The following is a 26,668-nucleotide window of genomic DNA, read 5'->3' as shown; positions in this document are numbered from 1 at the left end:
AATCAAGATAACTGACAGACGTGAGATGAACATCTGACCAGGAGCGGGGAACACAGGTGGGATTAAACACTCAGGGAGACAATCAGGGGAAACGATCAAAGGGTAGCCGGGGACAACACAGCGACTCAACAGAACACAGAAACCTAAATAAATACATGAAAAAAAAAAACCAAATCCTTACAACATTTGTAAATATCTCTGACTGAAAACATTCTCTTTTACTATAGCTACCTTTTGAAGAGGATGCTTAGTTGTCTGTTATGTGCTTCATTTTATGAAGCATCTTTTTAAAAAGACTGCACGGGACTAGTGGCCTGTATTCAACAGTAGCTGGACAGGAGGAAGGGCATAGAGAGAAGGAAAAGAGATGCAACAATTACGAGGGTTAGGAATCAAACTGGGGAAAGCTGCACTAAGGACAGTGGCTTGCCCACATTGTGCTCCTGCTCTACCACTAAGCTTCGTGATGCTCCACAGAATCCTTCTTTGCGCAACCAGTTTCAGAGGTTCAGATTTCTCTCTGCATAACATAGTTCCAGAAAATTTACAGTACATTCCTGCAAAAACTGAACATCCTAAACTTCCTCAGGAACTGCAGTCTGTCCTATCCCTACTCGTAAGCAGCTTCACTGTTGCAACTGTAGTCCAGCTTTCTGTCTAGATAAGCACTCAGTGTAGGGAACTTACCCTCTATTGCTACCTCCACTTCATTTCCCATCATGGAAATAGTGTTTGATCTATTCCCGTTTCTCCTGAAAGCTACAGCTATCTCCTATGTTTTGTTCACATTCAAGATAAGATAATGGTTTCCACCACCACCATATCTCTGTACTCAGCTTCCTGTACATAACTGACACAGAGGCATCTGCTGTCTTGTCAAAGTATTTCTGCAGATGGCAGGACTCTGACTTGTACTCAAAGAATGAGGTATAGTGAAAAAAGATTGGGGAGAGTACAGTTCTTGGTAGCACCCCTTTGCTGCTGATCACCTGGCCAGACACTGCAGACAGATGGAGGCCTCAATCAAACTTAACTAGTGGGAGTCAAAAGGAGTCTCCTTAGGACCTTCATGAAATGGGATGTCATGGGAAAAGGTTGTTGAGGACTGATGGATGAGCTTTCTTTGGTACCAGATCAACGAAGGATTTCTTCCACAGCACTAGAACAAGGAATCATTAGCATCCTTTTGACTTGGTTGAAGTCTTGTTATGGTCCTTAGGTGTCGGATATTTGGTTTTTAATTCTGTTTCTGTTTTGATCATTTCATTGTTGCTTATTTACTTAGACCTTTTATCTTTGTGTTAGTTCAATTATTCTCATCTTTGGTGGGTTTCCTGAGTTTTATGTTTCTTTCTGTTAGTGTTTATGTTTGTTTCAGGGTCTTCTTCTATTTGTTGAGTTTTTTCTCCTTTCCCTCTGCCTGTTTTTCTGTACAGTTGTTGCACATCTCCTAATTTTTTTCAGCAAACTTTCTTCCCCAGATGCCACCACTAACCTGCTCTTCTGGTTTATTTGTCACTTGCTTCTCTTGATCAGTATTTAAGTTCCTCGCTTTCCTGTTACTGATTTTTGTCAGTCGTTTTGATTTTCCTTATTAAAGATTTTTTTTTTATCATGAGCCTCCCGACTTCCTGTCTACATTTTGATCCTCCTCTAACGCTAGCAAATATTTTGTTATAGCTCTGTACAAAAATTGTTTCCAAGAATTTCAACATAAAAGACCTAAAAACCTACCTATTGAACAATCTGTCGTATTTTGCATGGGTTAAAAGAACTACAAAGCTGGTCATAAATATAGGAAATGCTCTTTTACGAAGTATTCACTGAATATTACTGTTTGACATGCAATAGATGTATAAAACCAGCAGAGGGCGCCACAAATTTACATTTGTCAACGGTAACGGTACAAGTGACTACTCCTTTTTTTTTTTTTTTTTTGGAGATTAAAAATTCTCCTCGGGCCGGTCTGCTTGTTTTCACCCATCCATTTCCCTTCTGCTCTTTGTTATTTTACCCAGCGTAAGGTTTTTCGCGTGAATATTTCACGCCGCGGCTGCGCTCAGACCAGCTGCACCAGACGGCTCCGTGTCTGCGTCTCCAGCTGCGTGGCTCCAGTCCCGCAGGCTGGGTCGGCCATGTTGTTGTGTGGGGGTTGATGGAAGTTTGGTAGTAGGAAGTGGAGAGGAGGCTCCATCTCTCCGGGATACTCCAGGATCCCACTTTTCCTCCTTCCTCTTTGTTTTCCATCAGCAGGCATGCCTCTGCAGGATTTTCCCTTCAGCGATTTCTCCACATGAAGGAAAATGACAGCCTCTTGCAGCGCCAACATCAGCCTTCAGGACTGCAACACTTGATTTAACTTAAAAACCAAACCGCTGGATTGATGAAGTGAGGATGAAGGCGGATCGGTCCCGGCTGGAATAACTCGGATTTACTTTGTCCCGAACTGATTCAAGGAGAAAGTGGTGAAAATAGGAAGAAAAATCACACTGGAAGGACCGGGAAGGTAAAGGCAAAAATAATAAGGAATGTAATTATTTGTTTCTTTGTCAGAGCAGGATGATTAAAACAAGAAGGGCCAGCTGCTCCGCTGTGTGACCTGTCATCAACAAAGGACTGCAAGCACTGCCAACACTGAGCTGATTATATGCTACTGTGTTTTTATTCACCAATGTGTTATATTTAAGAAAAGGAAAAGGCAATGCACGAATTTAATCCCAGTGGGAACAAAAAAAAAAAAAAAAACACTAATTCCCTGGAAAATGTTTAATCTGGAAAATTGCATATAATTATAGCTTTATTGCAAGAAACAGAAACGTTGACATATCATTATGGTGTAAATGAAAACTTCCAACTCATTTTATTGCCGTATTGCAATGCGTTTAACTCAAATATTTATAATTTACACAGCTGATTTTTAATGGGTTTTCTAAAGTAGCTTATCATTTTGGTAAACTGTTAAATTCTTAACCCACTCGTGAGTCATGCTGATTCAGCCCTCTGGAACATCAAGATTCTTTTTTTTTTTTTTAACAGCTAGAGTTTCTCTATGCCTGTCATCAGCACAAAGTCCACAGAATGTCTTAAGATTAGAGCTGTTTTACGAAAATGATTCAGTAACATGTCACATCCTGAACAGCTCTTTGCACAACTCTACCTGAATCAGCTGCTTTCAAACCTTTTAAGGTAGCCTGGATCTGGAGAGTTGGGAGTGCCGCTATTAAAGCTGCTGTCACCCGTTTTCTTATCTGGCTGTGTGTTAGTGTATCTAAAATGGGTTTAAATAGGACAAATTAAATAACATTTTATGTCTTATCACAGACACAGGGTGATGTTTGTCATCCTGGCTTTGGGACAGAATAGAACATCACCAGTAGTAGATGGGTACCGCACCTATTTTTATTTTTTTATTTTTCAGGTCAATGAAAGCATTGACCTTTCAGTCTGAGAATGAAAGGTTCATGCTCTGTGTACAGTCTTATGAGGGCTCCCAAATGGTCAATTCATTTATTAGTTGAAATATCAGAAAGCAGGGCCAAAGTCCCTGTAATGTAGTCTGGGTAAAAAGGGAGACCTATGGGTTCTAGATGTGTTGCTCAAGTTGAATGCTTTTTTCTTAATATCAGTCTGAGAATCAGGTTAGACCTGCAGGAGTTGTGTGTTGTCAATCTATGTGGTAAGAAATCCATTGTGAGTCCAATACACACATGCTGGGTGGGTCCAAGCATGTGTATGAGTGAGGTGAGTGACACTTCATCAGTCAGACAGAGAACCTGATTATTGTAGCAAGTGAGTAAGTAAAGTAAATATGGGATCATCGTTGCGACATTTAGGTATTGTTTGATCGAATTTTATGGCGGTGGTTCGCATGAGAGTTACAGTAAGACCTTCTGCCGAGAAAACATGAGACCAAAGCACGAGTTGGGTTCTTCAAGGTTGACACTTTCATTTACATTTGAGACTTTTATGTACATTTTTATTTCTTTTCAGGTTGTCTAATAGCAAGCATTTGCAAACACAATGTAGAATCCACTCCACCCAAACCCTGCCTCCGCTTCTGAAACTAGCTTTTTGACAAATGCACTGGATTTTACAGAGGCAAAGATCAAGTCCATGTGAATACGAATTCAGATGTTGCCTATCAGATATTGTAAACAAAAATATATCATGTGCCCTTTTTCCTTTACTTCACAACTATGCACTATTTTGTGATTATTAAATTAGAAAATTGTGAAAACGAATATGCTATAAATAAGTTTAACCACGCTCACTTACACTCTTTAAGAAATGGAGCAAATGTCAACATAGACATTTAACTCAAATAAGGTACATAATCACATGATCTGCTGCCCTCTGGTTTTCATGTGTGTACAGTCAAAAGTTTTGGGAATGATTCAAATGTTAATATTTACAAAGTCTACTGCTTCAGTTTTTATAATGGCAATTTGCATATACTCCAGAATGTTATAAAGAGTGATCAGCTTAACAGCAATTAATTGCAAAGTCAATATTTGCCTAGAAAATGAACTTCATCCCCCAAAACACATTTCAACTTCATTGCAGCCCTGCCTTAAAAGAACCAGCTAACATTGTTTCAGTGATTGCTCCATTAACACAGGTGTGGGTGTTGATGAGGACAGGGCTGGAGATCATTCTGTCATGATTAAGTAAGAATGACACCACCTGACACTTTAAAAAGAGGCTGGTGCTTGGCATCATTGTTTCTCTTCTGTGAACCATGGCTATCTCTAAAGAAACACATGCAGTCATCATTGCACTGCTCAAAAATGGCCTAACAGAGAAGAGTATCGCAGCTAGAAAGATTGCACCTTAATCAACAATGTATCGCGTCATCAAGAACTTCAAGATGAGAGGTTCCATTGTTGCCAAAAAGGCTCCAGGGCGCCCAAGAAAGACCAGCAAGCGCCAGGACCGACTCTTAAAAGTGCTTCAGCTGTGGGATTGGGCTACCGGGAGTGCAGAGCTTGCTCAGGAATGGCAGCAGGCAGGTGTGAGTGCAACTGGACACACTGTGAGGCGGAGACTCTTGGAGCAAGGCCTGGACTCCAGGAGGGCAGCAAAGAAGCCACTTCTCTCCAGGAAAAACATCAGGGACAGACTGATATTCTACAAAAGGTACATGCAGAGTACTGCTGAGGACTGGGGTAAAGTCATTTTCTCTGATGAATCCCCTTTCCGATTGTTTGGGACACCTGGAAAACGGCTTGTTCGGAGAAGACAAGGTGAGCGCTACCACCAGTCTTGTCTCATGCCAACTGTAAAGCATCCTGAAACCATTCATGTGTGGGTTGCATCTCAGCCAAGGGAGTCGGTTCTCTCACAGTCTTGCCTAAAAACACAGCCATGAATAAAGAATGGCACCAGAATGTCCTCCGAGAGCAACTTCTCCCAACCGTCCAAGACCAGTTTGGTGATGAACAATGCCTTTTCCAGCATGATGGAGCACCTTGCCATAAAGCAAAGATAATAACTAACTGGCTCAGGGAACAAAACAGAGATTTTGTGTTTTAGAGAAATGTGTTTTGGGGGATAAAGTTCATTTTCTAGGCAAATATTGACTTTGCAATTAATTGCTGTTAAGCTGATCACTATAACATTCTGGAGTATATGCAAATTGCCATTATAAAAACTGAAGCAGTAGACTTTGTAAATATTAACATTTGAATCATTCCCAAAACTTTTGGCCATGACTGTAGAAGAAACATGTTTTGGGTTAAAATGCACAACACATTATTTTTAAACGTATGAAAAAAATCTGACTTTGTGGAAGCATGTGACATATTAAGACCACACCTTTTTATCAGTTGAATATATTTGTACTAAGCCCTCAAGCTTAAGTACAAAAAGAAAGATCCATTCATATAAAAACTCTTTTTAAAGGGAAACCTGACCAAGAGGCACACCGGTGTACAGAATGCAAAACAATAATCACAAGGTGCAGACAATTATAACAGTACAAAGTTCACTTAAGTATACACAAAATATACAAAATAACTATCAAAAGTAGAACATAGAATTGTACTTTTGCTCCTAAATCTGCCCTAATCTGATCTAAATAGCAGGACAATCTTAAACCAGAAATCCCTAACCCCTATAAGACTCAAAATAAACTAGCTGGTGATGGTTTTCTGAAAGGCTCTGAAGGCTTACTTGGATGTAGTGTGTTAGGCATTAAAATTAATGTGGTGCTCGGTGGCAGCCAGCATCTGCTGCAGATCTGAACATCAGCAAGGCTCCACAGACTGCCTTCCTGCCTGTACTCACAGCTGGGCACGCTTTCAGTCGGAGCGCTGGCTGATGGATGGAGGAACTCCGGTCTCATGCTTCCTTTAAGCTCAGCTGCCGGGCTGTCATCCAGCCAAATGTCTTGTGATCTAAACCCCAGAGGAGAAGAATCTGTTTGAAACAGTGAGACTTGTTTTATTTTAGAATCGGCTCTCGGACCATTAATAATCCACAGTGCGCTTGCATCATTGCTACATCGGCTTATTTGTATTTTCAGCAGAGCTCTGCAAGCTTTGTTAAAGGGGCAGGATTATTTGTTTTCCAGCCACATTGTATAATTTTTTTAGTACGATCAAAATGTCACCTTCGATCGTATATATCAAACATGACTTAAAAGAATTCTCAATTCATAACTTTTAACATCTTGAAATTAGGCCTACGTATCTTTAAATTCCTGCCTTCATCACGTCCTCACAACAACACTCTTCTATCAAGCATTTACAAAAGTCCATCAGAGCACTGGACTGAGAAATAATTCATATAAGGTCTGCAGATGTGCAGTTCCACCAGGTGTTTGCTAATTGCTGCTGCTGCTAGTTTGAAGGAGTGGAGTGGGGGAGGCGCCTTTTATAAGTGTTGCATTTATTCATGAAAGAATAAAAGCAATACTCCAGGGGTGTTTCTGATGAGGGAATAACATTATAACTCCACCAGCTACATAAACTTGCCCAAAAATAAGGAAACCAATGCTTGTCAACAATTTCTTGTTAAAAACCTGTTTATTTTCCTATAAATGGTGCCACATCTGGAAGAAAATGACATTTTTGGGTTGAGCAGTAGAGATGAAGGTGTAGGTTTCAACCATGGCGAACTTTAATTATATCTCTAAATAGCTTTTGGTGGAGGTATGAAATATGAAATTATGGATCTCCCTGCCTATTATAAACGATTCCACTGGTGATGGTAGCGGTATAATGCGTGGTGTGGGGGACACTTTCTATGAGGAATGCGTCCAACACTGTGTTGAATCAATGTCTTGAGGAGTTAAGAACCCAGAACTATCAAGGTGGATGTAATAAAGTGAAACATTCCTAGACCACTGAGATTCTTTCCGGATTCACAGATATAACTATAGGTGAGGATTTCTCTCATACCTCCAACTTGCTCTTTCTGTGAACTTAAAAAAAATTATTTAAGTTGTGATCCTGAGAGTTTTTGCCAGGAAAAAAAAAACAAAAAAAACTAACCTCTCCCTGTCTTATCAGCATTTCGTAAATCCTGCCTTGACTGATCACGCTGTGGTTGGAATGGAAGAAGGAAACCACAGGAAGGTCTTGGATATGCAAAGAATGATTTCCTAGCTTTAAAGCTCAGCAAGACATTGCATTTTTTTTTTATTTTTGTGCCGCAGCTGGCCGCGGATCTCTGTTCAAAGTGGTATGTTTTTGGTTAAGCGTGCACAACCCCGGAGCCTCTGTGAAATCCCTCCAATGCTGTCGCTGCACACTGACTGGAGTGTGAAGTATGAGAGCCAATATTAGTAAATCAAACTCGCAGAGATGCACGAGAGCGTGCCTCTGAGACTAATGAAAGCACCAAAGACAGAGGGTCAAGAGTCAGAGAGCCTTTTGGACACGCAGCATCTTCTGTGTGCGTCGGGATGTTTGTGGAAAGATTTCTCCTCTCCAGACATCTGGAGCTGAATCAGGATGTCTGCAGATGGATAGAGTTTTTGTTTGTTCTGTGTTTCCTGGAAAACATGACAACGATAACAATTATTACTCAGCAAAGGATCATCCTTAAAAGAATGCAAATGCTTTCAGATAGAGGCAGATCTCAGCACGTTTCGGCTTTTTTAAATTTTTTCTTTTTTTTTAAGGGCCTTGAGCAACAGACTAAATCCCTGTTATTCCTTCAGGCAGTCCGACCTTGCTGGAAGAGGTATTAAGCAAAATTATTGCCTAATCTGCCACACTTCTTGCTGGACAGAGGAATGAGGAGGAGGAAAATAAGCACTAGCTGGAAAGGTACTGCTGCTTTTATTGCACATATTTGACTGTTTTTGTGGATTATGAAGGAGAGACCACTGGCAGCGTTGACCAAGTGCTTATCCCAGCCGTGTTTATATTTACGCAGAGTTTGGCTGCAGAAGAAGAGATCTATGCCTGGAGGAAAAGGTTTTAAACAGTCCGTTCCTGATTGCTTAACTTCGATTCTGATTTAAATGTCAAGCTCACTTATGTTTGATTTTCAGCCTCTGTGAAGCAAAAGAGAGAGCACAAAGAGCTTCAGTTTGTGTAAATGCTTACTTCTTGTCAATGCAGCTTCCTCGTTTGAACTCTTCTCCTTCCTCTGTCGCTGTGTTTGGCTCCATCTGGGAAGAGTTTGAGTGTCTTCTTATGTTTGTAGGTCATGCTGTCATCCTGGGGGCGGGATGTTGTCCGCAATTACAATAAGCTGCTATAATTAGCAGCACATCATAGTTTCCCAGTGGCTGCATGGCTGTACTGGTCAGAAGTTGCCTCATGTGCAGCAAAGGGACATCTTGAGCTTTTAGATGTACTGTAAGACGTAGTTGCATAAGCTTGGCAAACAGGAACAAACACACAGATGTTGATCCAGATTGTCCCTCTGTTTTTAATGACTTTGCTGCACTAAACTAATATTTCATTCATTACATTACATTTAGATATACAATTGCAGAGGAAAGAATGGTATCATTATTTATCATATAGTTCATATTTGATGGTAATGATGTTGCTGATATTTTTTTCATTTTTATCTATCTTACAATCATTAATTCATTTCCTCTTTTAAATTTGTTTGTTGCTTAGCAGTATTGTAAAAGTTGTACTGCAACAGTAGTCGCAATTTAATTTACGCATTAAATAATTTGTTATCATCCTGTATCTAATGAATTGTGATGATGATTTGTTTTTAAATCAGTTTGTTCCTGGTAGTATGGTAAACCTAAAATTTTAATTTAAATATTTGCATATTTATTACTCTGAATAATGATGATGTTTTACTATTATGTAATTATTCAATATTTTGCTAAAATTTTATTTAAAAAATGTAACTTATGTTGCTATTATTATTATTATTATTATTATTATCATCGTACTTTATATTTTTTTTCCAAATTAGCCTTCCTACTTGTGGTAGTAGCAGCAGCAATATTATCAGGTCTAGTATTTGCCTATTTATGCTTTATTTATTTGTTTGAAATCTTAAGGAGTAGCTTATACTAATTAATATTATGTCTTAAATGTCGCATGACACGTTATAATTTTTACATTTTCTGTCGAGGACGATGCACTCTTCAGTTGTTGAATTTGTATATAAAAAAAGAAAACGGCGTCGTTATGCAACAGCTGTCTGATTTATCCGACTGACAGCGAGTTGTCTGGCTTTAGCTCTGGGCAAAGTCAGGCTTCTGTGTGACAGTACAGGCAGGGTGAGCTTGGCCAAAATGACTACACACCCCCACGGACCCTGGTGGTCACTCTTACTTTGTTTTCTGTTATTATCCTCTTTGAGTAAATCCTTCACCCTTGTAATCCTCCTAGTAGTTCCAGCTGGGAGAGCTGGCACCGTGTGTGCCTGGCTGCCCCCCTTTCATTCAGCCAGGCCTGCTGTCTCGCTTTGCCGTTTCTCCTGCTCCGTGCGCAGAAAGGTCAAAATCGTTTTTTTTATTTGTGCCTACACAAACGCTCGGATGAATTTTTATTTGAACTCGCTGCGCCGGACTTATTGGCGGGGATTTAGAGGCAAGGCAGTTTTATTTTTTACAGCACATTTTCAGAAACGTGGCAATTCAGAGTACTTCACACAAAGTAGAAAAATAAAACGGTTAACAAGCGAAATAAAGAAAATAGAGTGAGGAAGGACAATAGAAAGTTGAAAAACAGATTATGTTCCAGCTGTTTTGATCAGAGGCAGCTCTGACCAAATGGATATTTCTCCTTGATTTAAAGGATCTCAGTGTTTTTGCTGTTTTGCAGTTTTCTGGAAGTTTGTTTTAGATTAGAGGAGCATAAAAACTGAATGCCTCTTCTCCACGTTTGATTCTGACTCCAGGGATGGATAGACTTGGACCAAAAGACCTGAGTGGTCTGGTAGGTTCACACAATGGCGACATGTTTTGGTGCGAAGCCATTCAGTGACTTGTAAACTTACAAAAGTATTCTAAAGTCTGTTCTTCATCTCGACGATTATTGCTGTGTATTTTCTCTAACGATCTTTGTCAGGGACTTAAGAGGTACAATATGTGCTTTTGATCTGTGTTTGAGGTATTTTCTTTAACATTCACCCTGCAAGTCTAAGACTTTATCCCCCAGAAGTCATAACAGCAGAAATTTGCTTTTCTTGTGCCATTTTACAAGACTGAGTTTTTGCAAATGTGGTTTAGGCAGAAGAATAGGACTTTTATTATTGTTCAGCTTTTCTACCACTACTGCTGTTCTATTCAAATAGCTACAAGCAAAGGGTTGACGTTACCTACTTTAATATGAGCGATACAACAAATGAAACATAAATCAGTTTTCAGCCTCACTGCACTTTGTAGGCCTTACTTAAAAAAAAAAAATCAATAGGTTATATTTATTAAGCTTTTTTGCTTATTGTCGATATAAAATAACATAAATATAGTGGTTTAGTTGAACGGATGGAAAAGTCTTCCTGTTTTCTGGTCAGCTTGGCTAGGTAAACCCTGAGCAAAATCAGCAGACTTTCATCAGTTTTTCTAATGAAATTTAGACCCCTCCACCTCCTGCCGTAGTTGACAGGATGAAGCCTGCCTCTGCTTTCCATGACAGTTGTTTCATCCTGAGGCTGGGAGCAGCGTCTGGCTCGGGAACTGTACGTCTCTACTCCATGCCAACATTCTCAGCATGTTGGCTGAACATCTAAAGTCAGACGGTGGATTTATAGCCACACTGACTTCAAACCCTTTGTAAGAAATCTGTTACTTAGAAACCTCTGTAGTGCCTTATTACGTCTAAAGTTAGTTTTCTTAAGGCAACCGTTGCTGCAGCCTACAATTTAAGCACCTGCAACATTTTATCTGTGCAAACTGCTTTAAAATGTTTGAAAAATGCCCATTTTGTTGAATCGCTTGGCAGTAAATCCGAAGAACTCTGGGAACTCTCAATTAAGCACCTCCTTCTAAGATAAGACATAATACACCCTCCTAACCTCAAGGCCACGGCTGCAGAATGAGAGAATGCTACACCTCTTTGACTAATCGTTGCATGATGTTGACTGAGTAATAAAGTAGCCTGATATCTTTGCAGCTACTGCTTCACCAGTGTGCCATCATGCTAGTCGGCACCACTTTTCTTTGGATTATTCTAAAGGACAGGTTCTACTGCTGCTTGTGTTTCTACTTATATCTTAATAGAACAAGTTTTTTTTGTCATATTTTGTATGTTGAGAGTAGGATCAACTAACCAGATTAACTAATTAGATTCAATCTGGAATGGTTGTGGTAACAGTAAAGTATGGACACTGAGGGAGGGAGACTAATGAATACAGAGGAAGTTGAACTAAGACTCAAAAATAACTATAAATCAAGGGGGATTGTGGGGGGGTGGAAACTAACACATACTTAAGAAACTAAACCCAAATGCACAAAGAGAACACAATAATAAAACAATGTGGCTGCACCTTTCTAACAATAATAAAAACACAAAAATCTACTAAATATGTCACAATCTATGGAATATACATGAACAGACAGTTATAGGCAATCTGTAATAGTAATGTTTGATTAAAGAGGGATTCTCCATAATCTGACTTTTTGGATTTTACAGTCAGTTGCCAAAATGATTGTGATGAGTTCTGTTAGTCACTCAATTTGCTTTGTTATAGTTCTCAATAACATTCAGTAGTTGTGAGAAAAAAAGAGATTTGATAGAAAGTATCTATAAACATCAATTTTCAAGTCTCAGCACAGATTCCATAGTTAGATGATAGTCTGAATTTTCACCAAGCCATAAAAAATAAATCAAAGTGTTCATACTTTGCCAAACTATTGTAGTGTAGTATCATAAGACTTAGTGGCTCTCTTGCATGTTATCTCAGTATATTCAGAGACTCATTGTTCATAGCTATGTTCAAAAGCAGATTTAAAATTCACCATATGTCCCAGTTACAACAGGGCTTAAAGTCTTAGTGGTTGGAGCAGCAACAAAATGATTAACATGGAAATATCAGGTCATTACACTTTGATTTCATAACATTCGTACCAGAGCTGGCAAACCATATGTCACGATTCCTAATCCAGGCTCCTCCCTGTATGGCCTTTCATGCAACATTGTCCACTTCTCCAGATTCTGTTTGCGTTAAATTGATCTCTTTTTGTTTTGTCTGTCCGTGCAGGCTGAGACGATGGGCTGCGTGAAGAGCAAAGAAAACAAAGGTCCCACCATGAAGTATCAGACCGAGAATTCCTCACGGTCTGACCCCAGCGCCTCTGCCGCCGTGCCTCACGTCGGCCACTACGGGCCAGACCCGACGCAGACGCAGCAGAATCAGGCTCCCGCGTCTTCCTCCAGCTCCGCAGCTCTGAATTTCAACCACGCCCTCACTCCGTTCGGAGGCTCCTCCTCTGCCATGACTCCCTTTGGAGGAGCGTCGACCTCCTTCTCTGGTCCCATGTCCAACTCCTTCTCTGGTGCCGTCTCTAGTGAGTAGAGTTTTCTTTCTTAAAACTTTACGTCGTTACATTGCCACTGCCCTAGTAGTTTTTCTCTTTACATTTTGAGTGTATTTGCTTTCAAATATTTCTCGTCAGATTTAAACGTCCTGACATCACGCTGCCAATGCCCGCCACTGACATTTGACTGAATTCATTTTGTTGAGCTGCTCAATGCACTTTACAGCCAGTCCAAAAAGCTAAATTGTTTGGTCAGTTAAAGACAAAAACATCCAATTGTCAGTATTAATGACCATTGTTGAGTTAATATGGTGAGTTTGAAAACTGTAAAAGATTAAATCATAATTAATAGCATCAAAAACATCTTTTTCCTTTAATGTATTGTACTTCCTGCACATTTAAACTGAAAACAGACCAAAGATGCTGCAGTAACCTGGTTACATAAGTCAATATTTAACTAATATTGAGTTGAATGACTTTAGTTTGAGTTTCTGGTAGGAGTTTCTCACATATGGACACCACTTTGTAAAAGTTCTCCAGCTCTGTCTCATTTGTCAATGGCCTGCCAGTTAACCTCGCAGATTATATTTTAGAGTTAATGGAGGACAAAACTCATTCAAAATGAATTTTCTTCCTTTTGAGTCTTTGTTTTGTAGATTTGGACGTATGCTTTGACTCACAGTTATACTGAACAATTGGGTTCCTGACGTTCTGTTGCCCAAAACTGACCAGTAATTAAAAATATTCATGTTTTCAGCCACCTTATTAAAACTCGGATTTTCCCTGATGCATAATTACTGCCATCATCGTGTTTTACAGTGGAGATGGTGTCGTTTTAGCCACAGTGTTGCTTCTCGCTAGAATTTTTGACCCAAAGGTTGAGGTTTGTTTTCGTCAGGGTTTGAGATCCTTTCAGAGGATTTTGAGAGAGTGTAGCCAGGACTGGACGTTTGCTTTTGTCTTCAAACCCTAGATAGAGACTCCCTACATTATTAGAGACCTGCTTTCTCTGTGTTTTCAAGACTAAAGAAGAAGAGGCAGTGTTTAGTTCCCATCTCTGTCAGCTTCGGAACAGCCTTCCTGTCAACCTGAGATGTCGTTTAAATCAGCATGTGCATTTTGTTTACTGCAGCTGTCGATCAAAGAAACTGAATAATTAACTGTTTGCATAGACGCCATAGAGTTTGAAAATAACTACTAAATTTGGATTTAAATTAAACATTTTATTAAAGTTTTTACATTTTGAATTTGCATTTTGAATGGTTTGTGTTTTTAATATTTATATTATCTTCTAATACATAAACACATTATAATAATTTACAAAGAAACAGAAAATCTGAATAAAAGTGACAGTTTTTATCATTTAAATGATAATACTATATTATTTGGCCTAACATGCAGTACATAGGGTCACCATTGTTTAAACATTTTTGCAATATGGAGAAGACATTGCAAAAAGTAAACTGTGAACCTGTTTTGCATTGTTTTCTAGCTATACTTAAGAAAATTTGTTATTTTAAGAAGTACTGCAAATGGGGCCCACCCTGGAAAGGTCAGGACAACATAGAGACACACAGGAAATACAATGATGCATCAATAGACACATTCCTAAGAGCAATTTAGAGAACTGACCTAACATGTCTTTGGACAGGGAGGCGAGGGCTGGAGTACTCAGAGAAATATGATTTTTAGACGTGTAATTAACTGTTTTTTGGGTTATTCTTGATGTTTTTAGGGACTTTTTTCATAGAATACTGAATGAGGTGTTTACAAGCCACTAATCCTGTTTCATACCGAAACCTCCTGCCTCTGTGTCATTGTTATTTTACGCTGATACATTTTTATACAAGTCTTTCTGTCAGCCTTGATCCACAGAGAAAAGAACTGATGATCAGACCCTCCTTTTTAGATGGGATTTCGGTTGTAATCCTCCCCAGTGTTGGATTATCTGCTCTTAGACGCGTCGCTGGGTTTCTGTTTGCTTTCTGCAGGTGATAATAGGATTATTGTTGACAGCATTGTTGTCATGAAAGGCCTCCGCGTGGGAAGGCTGCTGCACAGTAGGCATGTTGGTTTACAGGATGTTGTCATGGGATGCAAAGAACGAGCCGATTTATACCATGCAATAACGACAGGTGGCTTTTAATGGTTCATTTGAGGTCATGTTCTAATAAATCAAAACCACCAACCTGATCTGAATTATGACTCAAAGAAATGTTGTATTTCTGCCGACAGGTTGGATATATATAGAATTTTCTTTGACCTATGTAACAATGGTATTGTCAGATTCCATTTGTCATCTTTATAGCTGATGCCAGATGTTTACATACACTGAATAAAAATGAACTTAATTCCCCCCCCCCTCCCCCTCATTGTTGGACTAAATTGTGTCTATTTCAGGATGTCAGCGTTCTGTATCAGCTGCAGTTGTCTGATTTTTTTAGGGAGACAACTGCAGTAATTAATTCAACCAGAGATAATTGCATGGACGAGTTACTCGAGATCTTGCAGGAACATTGGTCCATTTTTTTTTCTCCTGGAAACATTCTTTAAGCGATAGAAGGCCAACTTTGTAACTGTCTTTATGTGTCTCTGTGGATGTAGACCTGGTAGCTGCACAGTGAAATTACACAAAAAGACACTTTAGCCAAATGTGCCTGTATCTGTCTCAGCTGTCTTACTCTGGCATATTTTGTAATGCTTTCTACGCGACCGTGGTCTTCAACTGTGGGTTTTGTTTTCTTATTTTCAGGTGGCGTCACCTTCTTTGTTGCCTTGTACGACTACGAAGCCAGAACATCAGATGATCTTACGTTTAAAAAGGGGGATCGCTTTCAGATCATCAACAATACGTAAGAATCTCCTCAGTTTCTCGCCAATAACTGTTTCCATGGAGGATCTGGCTCTATTTAGTGTTCATGAATGACTTGCAGTAGTGGTCAGAAGTCTACATACACTCATCGTAGGCAATGGAGTTTATTACGATTTTAAGACTTCAACAATATATTTGAATTATTCTTTTTTCCACAATGGATTGATTAAACAACTAATTAACATAGGGCAGTTTATAAACTATTTTTGGTGCAGAAGTTTGAATTTAATGTGGATTTTTTTTGCCCAAAATTGATTTTTCACTATTTGACCCAAAATATGACCCTCGGGTGAAAGGACATTGCTTACCTCAAATCAACAGCTATTCAGTTGAAATTTGAAGATATGTTAGTGTTTCAGTTTGATAATCATCTTAAACACATCAAAACTGATTTTGCAATAAAAAAAAATGTTGGCTGTCATCAAGATTCTGAAATAACATTTTTAAAACCATCTAAGATTTTTTGGGTTATTCTTAGAGGCCAAACCTGTGGCATAAAAACTCACAGGTCATAAATCACCACTTTTTGATGTCTGCAGAAAACAATTGGTAGAAGTAAACCAGACCTTAAAGGGACCTTAATCAAATATTTGTAGGAGTGTATGTATACATGCAACAAATTCAAATTTGACATTGTATGCTGTATACATTATAACATATGTAAACCTCCAACAGCAAAAGTAGCTTGCACACTTTTAATGAGAAACAGATTTATTTCATTTCATAACCAAGATCATGTCGCAGATTTTTTGCAGAACCTCTTTCATTATAGAGTTGGACAGAAAATGATTAAGTACCATTACCAGTGTTTCATTGTTGCTCTGAGTCACTCTGCCATATATACGTATAAGCCTCAGTCCCGACAGTTGACAGTTGAATGAACAAATCGTCTATGTGCTCTCTCCCGTGTCATTGTTCTCCTACAGCGAAGGAGACTGGTGGGAGGCTCGCTCCATTAACACCGGGAAGAAGGGCTACATCCCCAGCAATTATGTGGCCCCCGCCGACTCCATTCAGGCTGAAGAGTAAGACTGGCTTGTTGCCTCTCCTAGCCTCTGTCTGCAGAGTGTGTGTGTGTCAGAGAGTAGAGGCTGTAGCATGAGTGTGGATGTCTCAGTGCAGTCCAACATTATTGACTTCACACCCTTTTCTGTGAGCCAGAATCTGCTGGGTTCTCTGCTCATATGCTGTTTTCGTTTCACAGGTGGTACTTTGGCAAAATGGGGCGCAAAGATGCTGAGAGGCTGCTGCTCAATCCCGGGAATAATCGAGGGACTTTCCTGGTGCGGGAGAGTGAAACAACGAAAGGTCAGACGTTCCTTCTTTTTGAACATTTTTCATTCAGCGTCTACGATTCTTTCTGGTTTTACTGGTGTGCACTTTAATTTCAACATGAGCGAAAGTCTGCCGTAAGCCTCTCGGTGACATTTTAAGGCTTTTGGAGGCTTCTTTTAGCTCTCACGATGAGCTTAAAGTAAGTTGGGAAGGTTAGAAATAATTTTTTGAAAAATTGTCTTTCAGGAATCTTTGGCACATATCCACTGATTCATTCTCCACTTGTGAACAGATTCCCAGAAAACCGCCCGTCCCAGCCCAGTTCATAACTTTTCAAACTGGTCTTTGACCTTTCTTTGTCGTGCCTCAGGTGCTTATTCTCTGTCCATACGCGACTGGGATGAGGCCAAAGGAGACAACGTGAAGCACTACAAGATCCGCAAGCTGGATAACGGGGGCTACTACATCACCACGCGAGCCCAGTTCGACACGCTGCCGAAGCTCGTCAAACACTACACAGGTACGGTCCTGTCCTTCCCTGCAGTCAGACCTTGGAGAATTGTCTTGAAAATTGCTCTGTGCCACACACCTCGCTGTGTTGCCAAGGGAGCTGAACGCTCTTTAATTTTAATAATAGTTGACGTTATACCGTCAGATTTGGCGACGTCTTCAGCCTGAGGACGCCTCCGGTTAAGTCTCTGTGATTCCGCTCGATTTCACTGTGACCCCAGAGAGGTTCTTCCGGTGATTTTAAAAAAGCTTTGTGAAAGCGGAGCATCCTTGTAGCAGCTTTTTGTGCCTCTGTGTCGCAGAGCACGCTGACGGACTCTGCCACAAGCTGACCACGGTCTGCCCCACGGTCAAGCCTCAGACTCAGGGGCTCGCTAAAGATGCCTGGGAGATCCCGAGGGAGTCGCTGCAGCTGGAGGTCAAACTGGGCCAGGGATGCTTCGGAGAAGTGTGGATGGGTAAGAACAAAGCTTGTACATGTTTACCAGAAGTGGATGCAGATAATAAGGAGACTCTTTGTCTGTAGTGTCTTTCCGTTGGTGTCAAAATTGGGGAGTTATCCACTTCCTCCAGTTGCTTCCTTTATTTGTTGTGTCCTCTTTATCTCAACATGTTAACAGCTGATGCCACAGAACTGTGCAAAACTTTTAAACCACCTCGTTGTATTTACGCGTGGAATCCAGGGATGCCGACTTTTTGCTCATTTTAAATTGGTCCTGATTATTAGTCGTACACTTGTTTTTTTTTATACTTCTCTTGCTTTACCTTTGACTGCTTTTACTAATTTTCTGTACAGTCATTAACATCAATCAAACATTAACAGCCTCACCATAAAAGATGTTTTCTTCCGTCAGAATTTTTTTTTAAATAGGGTTAAAAGTTGAAAACATATCTGCACAAATACATTCATTTGTGAATAAAATGTTTCTGAAGAGTTGATCAGGCTGGTTTACTGAGCATGTTTGTTTAGACCAGACATATGGACTAAAAAAAAAAAAGGTCCAATTGTCAACATATTTTTATGAACTAAATAAAGGAGAGACATGAGCGACCTGAAAAAGCAATGAAAGAGATGCAGCGTTCCAGACCTTTTCCATTGCAAGAGCACACACTTCACACTCTGACCAAGGCTGTCGAAAAGGCCTTCGTCGTGACTTTAAAGTTTTGTTGAAATAAGCTTTTATTTCACGGGCGTTCTTGAAACCTGACAGATAATGTTTTCATGGCTTTGCCGAGGTTGTTAGGATTGAAGCTTTTCTTTGGTTGCGTGTTTTACATTTGAGAATACCCCGAACTGCTGCCTTCAAATATTTCCCTCAGACTCAAAACTGATAATTGCGAGAAAAAGAGGGAGAGAGAGAAACGTTTGACGTTTAAGTCTTTAAATGAGCAATGAAATAAATCGTTTCCACAAAAGATGTCCGATAGATGGTCAGTTCTGGTGAAAAGGTTAAATGACTCTTCTAAAATTAGATTCATCTTTGACAAGAAAATTGGTAAAAAAAAAAAAAAATACGAGCTTCAGAAAGATTTGAAGAATGCAGATGAACAATATTGTATGCGATAACAAAACGGTGTGGTCGCTTAGAGGAGGGAGAAAAAGATAAATAAGGGACGAACCGAGACTTTTGCACACCGTTTGTTCTGCCACTTTCTTAACTGAGGTTGAATCTGCTCATAGCTGCATGACAGCACACGTCTGAGCAATTACAAGACCTAATTAATGATACGGCCTTACTCCCAGCCGATTATTCACACTGATTCCCCCTGTGACTTCCATCACTTTGCTTCCTGTCTTTGTCTCCGCAGGCACATGGAACGGCACCACCAAAGTGGCCATAAAGACGCTGAAGACGGGCACCATGTCGCCCGAGGCCTTCCTGCAGGAAGCTCAGATCATGAAGAAACTCAGGCATGACAAACTAGTGCCTCTTTATGCTGTTGTGTCTGAGGAGCCCATCTATATCGTCACAGAGTACATGTCCAAAGGTAACCGAAACAAACATTACGTGTTTTTCCCCCCTGAAAAAAAAAAAAAAAAAAGCACAACCCGTCTTTATTTTCACGCAATCCTACTGAGTTCTGTTTTAAAAGAGGCGTATGGTAAAACCAATCTTTACAGCATGAGTCGGATTAATGCACGGAGATTTCCTTGAAGGAAGAATTTAAATATTGCAGGCATTTTTAATTGATATGCTGTTCTGGTTGAGAGCCCCCTGTTGTTCCCTGAAGGCTGGAACTGAAGACTGCAGCAGTTTTGTTGGAGGTTTTTGCACCTTCAGCTGCAGCAGCACTTTTTTTTTTTTTTTTAGTAGAGGTGTCGGGGGGAGGAGGGTTAGAGGTAGTTAGATTTATGTGAGGGTAAATGGTTACCATTTTTACATGCACCACTCCGTATGTGGATGCAGTTTGTTCATCTATTGTGTGTTTTCAGTGTGAGAAATAAATATTTTTTGTATTTCACTTGCAGATTATGGGAACATATTTTATTTCACATCCACTTTGTTTTAAGCTGGATTTTGTGGTGCTCACAAACATTTAAGATTTGAACTTCCACCTACTTTAAATATTTTCCCAGAAGTCCTTGCCAGACTTGTATCTCTACAACAGTATAACATGCTTCCTTTTATTTGAGTTTTCAAATAATTTAAGTTAAATCAGCATAATTGTTTGAATCAATATCCAGAAAGCTTCAGAATGTCTGATAAGTAATTCATGACTAAATATTTATTGGGTGTTAAACTTTGAATGCCAAGATACTTTTTTTTTTCTTACTGGAATGAATATATGGGCTACAGATAGTTTTTCCAACACAGCTTGTCATTTGGACCTAAAGAGTATTTTCCAGAACCTTCTGTATATGGTGGTTGGAACGGGAATAAAATTATTGATTTCCAATCTGGTTAAGACAGCAAGAAGAAAGGAGTCGCCAGCGTAGCTAATTATTGTGAGTAGGGTTAGAAGCAATGCTTGGAGAGCTGGCTAATGATTTATTACAGGATTATAATGTCTTCTAATCAAAAACAGGCAGAGACGTTGTAAAAATAAATGATTATACTTCATTCGTATTACACCAGACCGTGTATAGTCTTGTACGGTTTGAACCACAAAGACAAAAAAAAAAACACCTGAAAGCCTCCAATCTTAAATTCAGCTACGGACGAACTGAAAAGCTGATGAAATACAAGGAAAGGTAAAAATTTCCCAATAGAAACACTGAAAAATAATTATTTGAGGAATCTAAATGCAACTTTAAGCTTGAAATATTGAAATACTTAGAAAAACTCAAAGTTATAGAATTTTTCAAAGGCTCTATCTTCTTACTAAAGTCATTTCCGTATGAGAAATATCCTTGCTTGCTAATGTGCGATCCCTTGAAAGCAAATTGGACTACCTGAAGCTGGATTTAACCACCAAAAGGGAAACAAGAAACTGCTGCATTCTCATTCTGTGCATTAAAAGTCTGTTAAAAGTGCCAACTTTGCATTACTTTATAAATAATGATACTTTAATGCAAAGTTGGCACTTCTAACGGACTTTCAATGCAACTTTTAGAGCAACTTTGCATTAAAAGTTTCCTTATTTACCGGATGACACTTCACAAACACACACACTCTAAAATAAGATCATATTTTGCACTTTGCAGCTCAAATACTCCACTTTTAAAATAAAAAAATATATATATTTTCCAGTAACAAAAACGTTACGCCTCTAGTTTCTTTCACTAAGCATTAACTGAATAATGGGTTCGCGTGATACAGAACAATGCTGACAAAAATGATATCTCTGCTGTTGCATGTGGATTGTTTCACACAGTCACATCAACAACCTTCCTTTTTACAGCTTGTCCTCTGTGCTGCTTTTCCAGGAAGCTTGCTTGACTTCGTCAAAGAAGGTGACGGTAAATTCCTGACGCTCATCACGCTGGTGGACATGGCCGCAAAGGTGAGACAAACATCCACAGTTTCCCGTTTGTGCAGCACCGATTTCAGAGCTTTATTTTAAGACGTTTATAAAAAGAACCATTACGACAGGCAAGCCTGTCAGGTTTCCCTTTTTTTTTTTTTTTTTTGCCTTTGCTTTGTGTGTTTTGTGTCCGACATTGTTTGAAGCTGAAATGATTCACGTGGATATTTTTTATTTTTAGATTGCAGACGGGATGGCTTTCATCGAGCGGATGAACTACATTCACAGAGATCTGCGCGCTGCGAACATACTCGTGGGCGAGAACTTGGTGTGTAAGATTGCCGACTTCGGTCTGGCCAGGCTGATAGAAGACAACGAGTACACAGCCAGGCAAGGTTGGTACATTCACACAGAGAAAAAGCTTGTGTGTGTGTGTGTGTGTGTGTGTGTGTGTGTGTGTGTGGAGAAGGAATGGAAAATACAGGAGAGCTATATGTGGTCTCCCATCATGGTGAATTAGGCTAATAGTGGAAACCAGACGCTGCTATTTGCTCTGATTAGTTGCACTTTTCACACACTGTGAAATGAAATATTTCTGTCACCGGTTAGAACACATTTCCTTCTCTACATGTTTTTCTCTTGTTCATTGTAAGATCACCATATAAAATTTTGTGCAGTGCTGCACTGATAATCTTTTTCACGTTTTGTCGTGTTGCATCGTGGCCTCAGTGTGTTTTCATTTATATGATAGACCAAGACAAAGTAGGTTACAGTAGGGAAATGAAGGTTTGAGACACATTTTACAGATGAAAATCTTAAAATGGCTGTTGTGTATTTGTATTCAGCCCCTTTTCTTAATCCGAGACCCTGATATAAAGTCCAGTACAACCAATTAGCCATCAGAAGTCATCTAAGTTATAAACATAGCCCAGCTGTGTGTAATTTCACTTTATAAGCCCTGATTTTCTTTGAAAGCCCCAGCAGTTTGTCAAAGAACATTACTGAAGAAGCAGCGCCATGAAAACCAACGAACAGAGCAGACAGGTCAGTTTAAAGCGAGGATAGTTTATGTGATATGTGATACAGTGATATATGTTCAGCCAGTTATCTGGAAATGGGGAAAAAAGGATGGAGCAACTGCACACAAGCCAAGACATGGCCAGAAACTTCAACTCAGAGATCCAAACGTTTCTGGCACAACTTTACTGACTCCCGATGAGGAAAGTGAAGGTTCAAGATCTGGTGAGGCGAAGACTCCAGGAACTCTTGAAGTACTAGAAAACAACTTTATTTGCAAACCAACACGTTTTGGCTTGTGAGTATTTGACTGCTCAGAGATGCTCTTCAAACAATTAACTGATCTTGAGAAATTCTGCAAAGAACAATGGAGCAAAACGTTCCGTGTCTTGATGTCTTGATCCATGTTTTGCAAAGGTATGTCTTTGCAAAACTGGCAAAGACATACCTAAAATATTAACTCAGGGGAGTGAATATAAATGCACAGCCTTATTAATAATGGCTTTATGACATTTATAAAACAAATATTCTTCTTCTATTTCACTTTTTTTTTGCTACTTTGTTCTGGTTTATATTATTAATTAAATGCATTAATCCTGTGTTTGTAATTAGAACTACTTTCAGTTATGCAATATATATTTTTTGAGGACACTGCCTCTGATGTCACACCTCTTCATAACCATCACAGGAGCCAAATTCCCAATCAAGTGGACGGCCCCCGAAGCCGCTCTGTACGGTCGCTTCACCATCAAGTCAGACGTCTGGTCCTTCGGGATCCTCCTCACCGAGCTAGTTACCAAAGGCAGGGTGCCCTATCCAGGTGAGCGACACACTCCTCCATCATGCACACAAGTCTCTTTCTGATTTATGACTGCAGCAGATTGACTCCAGTCTGTCAGGTGTTGTCATGCTGCTGTTGTTAATGTCAGAGGACAAAGTGAAACGTCTCATACTTTGTGTAAGGTGGTTGTTTGTGGCTCTGCAGGGGGGCTGGAGGAGAGTGGGAGGGGGGAATACTGACACACACTCTCACACACATGGTCAGATTTGAGATTAGATGAGGCCATCTGGTGGGAGGCGAGCAGGAGACCAAACAGCTCAGTTATTAATGGCCATCTGCCGGACTCATTCTGCATCTCGATTTCCTGCAGTACCGTCGCAGATCACCTCGCAAGTGTCCAATGCGGCGTCTTTAAGAGATTAGTTCAGACACACAAAGTAGATGCTTAAACTACGTGTCTTATTTAGAATTGTCTCTGTCATGTATCGAGTTTCAAGCTTTATAGAGCAAAGAAAATGTTGCGTTATTGCAAAAAGTAAAATTTGCAGAAGGAGCTTCAGGAACATTTTTAAAAAATATATGCAAATTATTATAATTCAAACCAGGAATGTAACTTTTTTTTACCAAAAATTTGCAAGATTAAGAATTTGACTTAAGTATTTTCAATCTGGCTTTTGTCCATCCGTCCATCCATCATTAATGTCCCATACTTTAAAGACTGACCAGTGTAAGAACATCTGCAGTAAGATATACTAAAATATTCTAAAACCTCTCGGGAATCTCTAGGATTAACATAATAATTAATTCCAGACATTAATTTGTGTATCTTGAATAACAGATACACAAAAAATTTTAAATCAGAATCAAATACATTCAGACTGTCCAGATTTGTCCTTACGTCCAGGTTTGTGATTATTAATGATAGTGAATAAACATCCGTCCTGGATGTCCAGCTCTCGGTGTAATCTGCGATCCTGACGCCGCTCCTTTTAGGTATGGTGAACCGGGAGGTGCTGGAGCAGGTGGAGCGGGGTTACCGCATGCCCTGCCCACCAGGTTGCCCTGAGACCCTGCATGAGATGATGATGCTCTGCTGGAAGAAGGAGCCGGATGAGAGGCCCACCTTCGAGTACCTGCAGTCCTTCTTGGAGGACTACTTCACCTCCACAGAGCCTCAGTATCAGCCTGGAGAAAACCTATAGCCATCAGGAGGAAGAGGCTTTGCTAATGACTGTTGCATACAACTCTACTTAATTTGTGTCCATTGTTTTTATTTAGTTTTTTTTTGTTTGTTTTTTTGTTCTTACATGATTTTTTTTTATCTTCTCACATCTGGCACAACAACAATTATTGGAGGGATTATTATTATTATTTTTTTTTTTACCTCAACGTCGATTTTATCAATATGTATGATTGCTGTTATGGGCATACACATTCACGTTTAAATACCAGACATCACACAGTGTTATGTTTCTGTGAAATAAGCTGTGATTGAACATCCACAATGAAATTTGTAATCATTTTTGACATCTCTATGGTTTACTAAGGCAATTTGCCTCCTTTTATTTGAACATATTCTCCCTGATTTTCTCAGTTCACAACAACTATGAAAGTATGGAATGTTATTTCATTTCTCGATTAAAAAAAATAAAATAAGAGCACAGATTTTTATTTATTTTTATTTTTATTTTGGTCTAGTCAATATAGGGAAGAGAAGGGGCAAAGTGCAGTAGCCAGTTCAGTATGTGGTAAAGACAGAAACGGTCCAGAGGTAACGCTGTGGTGTCCAGTCTTTGTAGTAGCGATCTTTGAGCCCAAATATTTAGTCCCCGATCCTGACACGAGTCATTTATGATTGGCTTTTCACCCAGGCTGATATACCTCAACGTCAAAACCATTTGTACACCCAAAACACTCATCCGATTTAAAGTAACTCGCTGCATTTAATCAGTATTACAGGGTCCACTTTCGATTGTGCTCCACTTAACTGTGGCGTTTTTCATGATGCAGCATGCGTTTTGTTTTGACAGCAACCAATATTTAGTCCCAACTCTATTTTCTGTAGGACAACCTTATGTTTCTAAAGGTTTCTGTGACTCAACTACTTCTATACTATAGTCTCCAATAAACTTCAGAGCAGTTTTCAGAAACGGTAGGCTAAGTCTGTTTAGTGTTTTGATATTACTCTTTGATAATTTGGCTTATAATGTGTAGAAATAACATACAGATGATGTCCTCCCGCCTCGTCAACTTAGCATCTTGTTTTGAACATCATAAAATCTAATGGATTGTGTTTCAGCTGCTCTCTGCCCAGCCCTGTTACACAGTGAAGGTCTTTTTAAAGAGTGAAACACTTTTTGAGTGAGAAGGAAAACCCAGATTTGCAAGATTGACGAAATAATGTGAACAGTCTAGAAACGGCTTTGCAGACGTTGCAACTTGTAATACAATTGCTGTGGTCAACTGTTGCATCACTCTAGAAAACTGTGATCCCAAAATCATGAGCGAGCAATAATTGTTTTGTTTTCTGAGCGTGATTTACAGCAACGATGATGAACTCTGATCAAGTTTGCTGTTTCATCTTTTTTTTTTTTCCACTCCATGGGAGCGTTGGTAAATATAAATGTAATTAAAGTATTACTAAATGTATCTACTGTTTGTTCTTTAGCCGTGTTACTGCGTCATCGAATTGGTGTTCGAAAGTAGCCCATTTGAAGGAGGTTAGGTTGTATTTTCATAGCAATGTTTCTGTATCAAGGAACAGATGTGTTGCCAAAAAAACGGTTTATCATCACTTTTATTATCACAGAAAAAAAGCCCAAAATCATTGTGACCAAGTTTTGAAAACCATAGATTTTGTAAATGTGCCGTTTGTTAAATTAGCATTTTCAGAAGCAAGGGTAATATATTTTGTCAGTAGAAGTTCTCAGGGGGTGAATCTCATGCATTCTTATTCATTTTGGGGTGATAAAACTTAAAGGAAATCTTACACGACTGAATCTTACGTACTTTGTGTTTTCTGTGCTCCATTTTCATACTTTGTTATAATATAAATTTTCTTACATTACACAGTCAGTGTCTAATAATGAGACTTTCTATTTGCTCACCACTCAACCAAGCAGTAATTTGTGTCCTGATTATCACAGTCCTTCTTTATAACCGCTCTATATATTGTCTCACCGGCTGGGTTTTTACAGTGAAGAGCTGCTGAAGAAACCTATGGACTGAGGCTTTCTGTCAAGTCATCATGACACAAAATGTTGCTTCCAGCCAAGTATGAAGAAGACCTTTGCTGATATTTGTCTTGAAGAAAGCAACGCCTTTTATCCACTAAACTGTGACTGCTGAGAAACCTTTGGACTTGCCCGTTTATGTAACCAAAAGGACAATGCAAACACTATAT

The 26,668-nt window shown here is 39.4% G+C and overlaps 1 protein-coding gene across 2 annotated transcripts; it reads left to right on the top strand.

Annotated features, from left to right (window-relative positions):
* The first annotated feature begins 960 nt into the window (after positions 1 to 960).
* LOC106915376 (tyrosine-protein kinase yes) lies at positions 961 to 24,930 on the top strand. Of its 2 annotated transcripts, none has more exons than XM_014982933.2 (12): positions 961 to 2,506; positions 12,628 to 12,934; positions 15,657 to 15,756; positions 16,703 to 16,801; positions 16,981 to 17,084; positions 17,422 to 17,571; positions 17,864 to 18,019; positions 19,371 to 19,550; positions 21,430 to 21,506; positions 21,709 to 21,862; positions 23,173 to 23,304; positions 24,259 to 24,930. In XM_014982933.2, the coding sequence occupies exons 2-12, from the start codon at positions 12,637 to 12,639 to the stop codon at positions 24,465 to 24,467; spliced, it is 1,659 nt and encodes a 552-aa protein (XP_014838419.1). In that variant the 5' UTR covers positions 961 to 2,506; positions 12,628 to 12,636; the 3' UTR covers positions 24,468 to 24,930. The 2 variants fall into 2 exon arrangements, with proteins under 2 accessions (XP_014838419.1, XP_087857668.1); XM_088001542.1 differs by lacking the exon at positions 961 to 2,506 and adding an exon at positions 6,858 to 8,273.
* The last annotated feature ends 1,738 nt before the right edge of the window (positions 24,931 to 26,668 follow it).

The sequence above is a fragment of the Poecilia mexicana genome, unplaced genomic scaffold (genome assembly GCF_051168715.1).
Source record: "Poecilia mexicana isolate PSO_F unplaced genomic scaffold, ASM5116871v1 scaffold_20, whole genome shotgun sequence".
Taxonomy (NCBI): Eukaryota; Metazoa; Chordata; class Actinopteri; order Cyprinodontiformes; family Poeciliidae; genus Poecilia; species Poecilia mexicana.
The sequence above is the reverse complement of the archived record's forward strand: the minus strand, read 5'-3'. Positions and strand labels throughout refer to the sequence as shown.

Bases quoted from the DNA above. Each gene is read 5' to 3' on its own strand.
- LOC106915376 (XM_014982933.2), top strand. From the start codon at position 12,637: ATGGGCTGCGTGAAGAGCAAAGAAAACAAAGGTCCCACCATGAAGTAT. The intron at 17,572-17,863 runs GTACGGTCCTGT...TCTGTGTCGCAG, and splicing joins GCTCGTCAAACACTACACAG to AGCACGCTGACGGACTCTGC. The intron at 18,020-19,370 runs GTAAGAACAAAG...TTGTCTCCGCAG, and splicing joins CTTCGGAGAAGTGTGGATGG to GCACATGGAACGGCACCACC.